This window comes from Malaya genurostris, chromosome 3 (genome assembly GCF_030247185.1).
Source record: "Malaya genurostris strain Urasoe2022 chromosome 3, Malgen_1.1, whole genome shotgun sequence".
In the NCBI taxonomy this organism is placed as follows: domain Eukaryota; kingdom Metazoa; phylum Arthropoda; class Insecta; order Diptera; family Culicidae; genus Malaya; species Malaya genurostris.
In genome coordinates this window covers 258,184,407-258,188,933 of record NC_080572.1, presented here as the reverse complement: position 1 = coordinate 258,188,933, position 4,527 = coordinate 258,184,407, and the positions used below count along the sequence as shown (strand labels likewise).

The window sequence follows — 4,527 nt, the reverse complement described above, 5'->3', positions numbered from 1 at the left end:
AATCCTTTTTAATGGTAGTGAAACCACAGAGAACAGACATGCAAGCTAGTACCAACTTTTTCAAAAGAGCTGTGTGCAGCACACAAGAAAAAAATTGTTGAAAATAACCATTGCGTACAGTTTTGCATGCACGAATTACCATTGTATGCAAGTCCGAACTTATAAGTAGACCTGTGCGCCGATCAAAATTGTCAACATCGGTGGCTAAAGCGTCTTTTGACCAGAGGCGGCGGTGAGTTGGCATGACAACATTTCCTGAAAATATCGACGGCGGAGGCGGCGCGATTTGGTGTAATGTAATTATAAACATATTATAATTTTACGATTGATTCACACAGAACACCTAACCTTACCTAACCATACCCAATTTTATACATTTCGGTAGATTTTCCATTTTAAATCGTAGTTTACACAAAACAGTAGTAGTAATCATTTTGAAATCGAATTTCTTCTACTGCGAGTTTACTTTTATTACTGATATCTATTTGTACTATTAAATAAACGAAAAAATGTTGCAAATCACTACTGCCGATATGAAAATTTTTGGAAGAACCCTCATTTTCTTGGTTCCATTTTTCATTTGCAGGTGTCGCTAATACAGTTTTGCGATAATGTGCCAATAGCTCAAAACCTTTTAAATAAAGACAAAAAATTAGACTTCAAATCAAATGGCATAGTCTTCGGTTGTCGTCGGTAGTACTAATTTTCAGTATAAGTAGGCTGAAAATGTTTTAGTGATTAATTTTCAAAGAATTTTCGCGGAAACTGTAAAAAAATGCCGCATTGATAAAATAATTTTTTTCGGCTGATGTATTATAATCGGCGGCATGATTAAAATGTGATAACCAGCGCGCTGATCTTCCTTTTCTTAAATTGGCGGCCTGTCGAAATTATCGTCGACGGCGGCGGGGCGCGGCGGCGCACAGGTCTACTTATAAGCGATTGCTACTTGATGACCACTTTGCTAAACAACCGTTCAATTTCTACAATTCTAGGCATACAAAAACTCTTCCTGGTCGCAGTTTGAAGTAACGGTAGCAAGATTGCGGACCAGCGCCCTATATTTCGAACTGTCGAGCCTGACCAGGCAAGTGTTCAACATGACTTCCTCAGTCGCATGAGTAGTATTGATAGTAGTGTGACGATAAGACTTTTATGATATTAATTTCCGTTTATTATCATTTACTTGACCGATTAGAGAAGATTCCATGAAAAAACATTTTTTCGGTGCTATCATGTTCTCGCAATTACAGTGTTTCTAAACTTGATGGTTACATCCGTGGCACGCATATTCGAGTTGGCAGCCATGTACTGCTGCAAAGTGTGCACCATCGCAGGAGATTTCCTATCGAATGGGAAACCCATTGATCGAGCGTCCGGATAGAGTTTATCTCTCAAACCACAGAAGGAGTGTGAATCATTGCAGTTTATGTTCCTATTTGGAGAAAAGGTAATGTCTTTACGATTTTTATGCAGTACCGGATCGAGCTTACTCATCAAACTCCTGACCAATGCTGTCGCCAGCATAGTTTGAGATCATTACAAACAGATCGAATACCATCCCCTCTGCAGTACCCTTCGGCAGTAGCATGTGTTCTGGCCAGCCACATCCACAGAAACGGAACTGTTCCAAGTCGCTCTTGTTGGGAATTTGAGCTTCGGTTTTGATTTGACGGAACGTTCGATTGTAGGCCACCGTCACGCTGGATTGGTTGGAGCGTCGAGTGATGTTATTTGCTCCCGGTTTCACTGGAAAAAAGACAGCTGTTATTATGAATATCCCAACAAATTCAAGCCACACAGTACAAGTAACCACAAACTTGTCCAGCTCAATGACGTAACGTCTCCATTCGTCGTACTTCAAAATCGTATTGCGGTCATCCGTTTTCGGTGCCATAAAAATACGAACTGTTCCTCGAGACGGACTTCGGTTGCCGTTGTTAGCTTCGATATTGTACACGAATGGTGCATGTTGCAGATGAGTGAACGAAGCAAACACATTTCCCTTCGGTCCGAAATCTAATCCGGCGGCAAGATCCACCTGCGAACGCTGCCAATATGTCAGCAGAACGTTTGGTACAACATTCGCGCGATTCAAAGCTACGTTGAGATTTGTGACGGTAATTCCAGGGAAAGAAAGCTGCAACGTCAAAACGTGCATTAGAAATGAGTTAGTAAATTTGTTTTTATATTTACTTACATCGGCCGCCGTATAGGGATCTAACAAATCTTTGTGGCGCACCAATACATCATCGACAAAAGAGTGCCAAAGGTAGAAGGAAGGATCTCGTTGCGCCGTTGATAACTCTCCCATGATACCGAAAGGCTCCAGATAACGATTTTCAGGATCATGACAGTAAGCAATGGCGATGTGCCCTGAGATGTGCAGATTGCCGTACATCGCTGGGTTGATGGATAAATCCGATGCTTCCAACAGATTTGCTAGAATATCGATTCCAGTTTTGCCATCTAACGGTATATTTTTTCCAGATTTCTTTGAGAAAAAAATTCAACTTTGATCAACACAAACACAATCACCTGAAAACAAACACTCACATCGACTACAAATCCAGAATCGATCGCCGTATAGATTCTATCTCGCCACAGTTCCATTTCGGAAATTGTGAACTTCAAACCTTCGACGTCTCGATCGATGTCTTTCATTGTGGCTCGTTCCGGACGTGCCGCGTAAGCTCGGTTATCTGCACTTCTAACCATCTTAGGAAAATATGCTTCCGCAATTGGTTCCCGAAAGTTGTGGAAAGATTTTGCCTTTCCTAGCCGATTACTGAATCTTTCAACATTGTAACGATGAATAAGTTGCTGGTGCATATAGAAGAACAATTCTCCTCGACGGTCCTTGTTGATGACTGCCATAGGACCTGCCGATGGATACACCAAATGCCAGTACCAGTGATGCAAATTGACTCCAATATCCTCACGCCAATATGCCAGCCGTTGTTCGTTCTCTCGGTCCGAAGCCGTATAATTCATCGGTATATCGATAGCCACCTATGCACAACAATCCTTTTACTAATTTTGATCCAATTTACTGATCATCAAACCTACCCTGTTAGCTTGCGAAACAACCCTTCCCTCTTCACGTAACTTTGGAAACACAGCGGGATCCACGAAATGATCCGGGAACAGTTCCAAAATCGATGGCAAGTTTACGTTATTCGTATCCTCACGATGCTGCACGGCCACTGCAAACGCGTACTGAAACAGATAGACATTCAACCGTTCACGACAATAGGAAGCAACTCCTATTAGTGACGGAATGTCCGGCTGCCTCAGGAACAACTCGATCAACTGTGCCGCTATCTCCCGATGCTTCTGAATGAACACCGAAAATGCTCCCCGGCGATCTATCACTTCTGCGAACGCAATATCCGGAATACCAACGTCGCGTACCGGAATTTTCACATCCACGTTGTCCCCGAAACGACTCTGCAGATCGGCACCAATAGGTCGATACCGGTCGGAGAGATACCGTTCCGGCAGTTCCATCACGGTTTTGCCATCATCTTTGGGAAAGAAGGTAGGTTCCAGCGGTCGCTGTAACAAGGCCAATACGTCCGAACTGGTGGTCATTGTACTTCGCTATGAGCAGATCTTGAGCGGGATTCGTGTAAAATAAAACTAAAACAAATCCGTCCAAAATGTCCACTTTTATAGAAGCGCCAGTTTGATAAGATCGTTTGATGGTGGTTTCAGTGGTTTTATTTTCGGTGGTTTGATGTTATGCTTTGAAATTTAGGCAGTTTTTGGAGAGTTATGCGACTTGTATCAGAGTAAACGAATTGAAATGTTTTCATATCCGATTTTTTTTGCTACTTGGGGATGTAACCAACACCGCTAAAGCACTGCAATTGTGAGTGTAATCGTTTTGGCACATAATTTTGTGGCACAAATGAATTGTTTGAAAAATTAGAGTTTTTTCTGAGTCGAAATTATAACAAGCGCGTGAACAAAATATTTCACAAAAGTGTAGAAAATCCGTCTGGCATTAGGAGTTCTTCGTTTGACAGTAGGAGAATGGAAGGTAAAGCTGGGACAGGGACAGACCGGGATATGATTGATAATCTGTTCCGATCCAACGAAAAAATGAAACACTAGTTTTTTGTTTCGGTGTGTCTTTATAATCGCTCGAAATCTTCAATCGCAAGTAAGTTACAGTCTGTTACATAAGAACATGGTCACTGTTGTGAGAAAATGAAAAGACTCAACATGAAAATACTTTTGAATATTGTTTTATTAGATCAAATACTAACATGCAAATACATTAACAGCAAGTCCAATCCCCTTCTGCGGTAATAATGGCTTGACACCTTTGTGAATTCGGTGAACAAATAGCCATTCGAGCCCAGGCGCTCTCAATTGGATTGCATTGGACGACTGAGAGGACCAATCCAAGGGCACGACCAGAGCTAATAAAAGTAATTTTTATTGACTCAAACAGACGAAAATGACAAGAAATTACTGTCACTGTCAGCTTCGCTTGCGAACTATGAGAACGAAATCCAT

At 41.7% G+C, this 4,527-nt stretch overlaps 1 protein-coding gene across 1 annotated transcript; it reads right to left on the bottom strand.

The window, feature by feature from the left end:
* Positions 1 to 1,169: 1,169 nt before the first annotated feature.
* On the bottom strand, positions 1,170 to 3,616 carry LOC131435970 (phenoloxidase 8-like). Its single transcript, XM_058604290.1, has 6 exons — positions 3,070 to 3,616; positions 2,557 to 3,012; positions 2,201 to 2,494; positions 1,807 to 2,140; positions 1,494 to 1,749; positions 1,170 to 1,435 (listed from the first exon to the last, which is right to left on the bottom strand). Exons 1-6 carry the CDS (start codon positions 3,592 to 3,594, stop codon positions 1,234 to 1,236), a joined length of 2,067 nt encoding a protein of 688 aa, XP_058460273.1. The 5' UTR covers positions 3,595 to 3,616; the 3' UTR covers positions 1,170 to 1,233.
* Positions 3,617 to 4,527: the final 911 nt, after the last annotated feature.

Bases quoted from the DNA above. Each gene is read 5' to 3' on its own strand.
- LOC131435970 (XM_058604290.1), bottom strand. From the start codon at position 3,594: ATGACCACCAGTTCGGACGTATTGGCCTTGTTACAGCGACCGCTGGAA. The intron at 2,141-2,200 runs GTAAGTAAATAT...TTGACGTTGCAG, and splicing joins ATCCCTATACGGCGGCCGAT to CTTTCTTTCCCTGGAATTAC. The intron at 1,750-1,806 runs GTACTGTGTGGC...TCTTTTTTCCAG, and splicing joins GGACAAGTTTGTGGTTACTT to TGAAACCGGGAGCAAATAAC.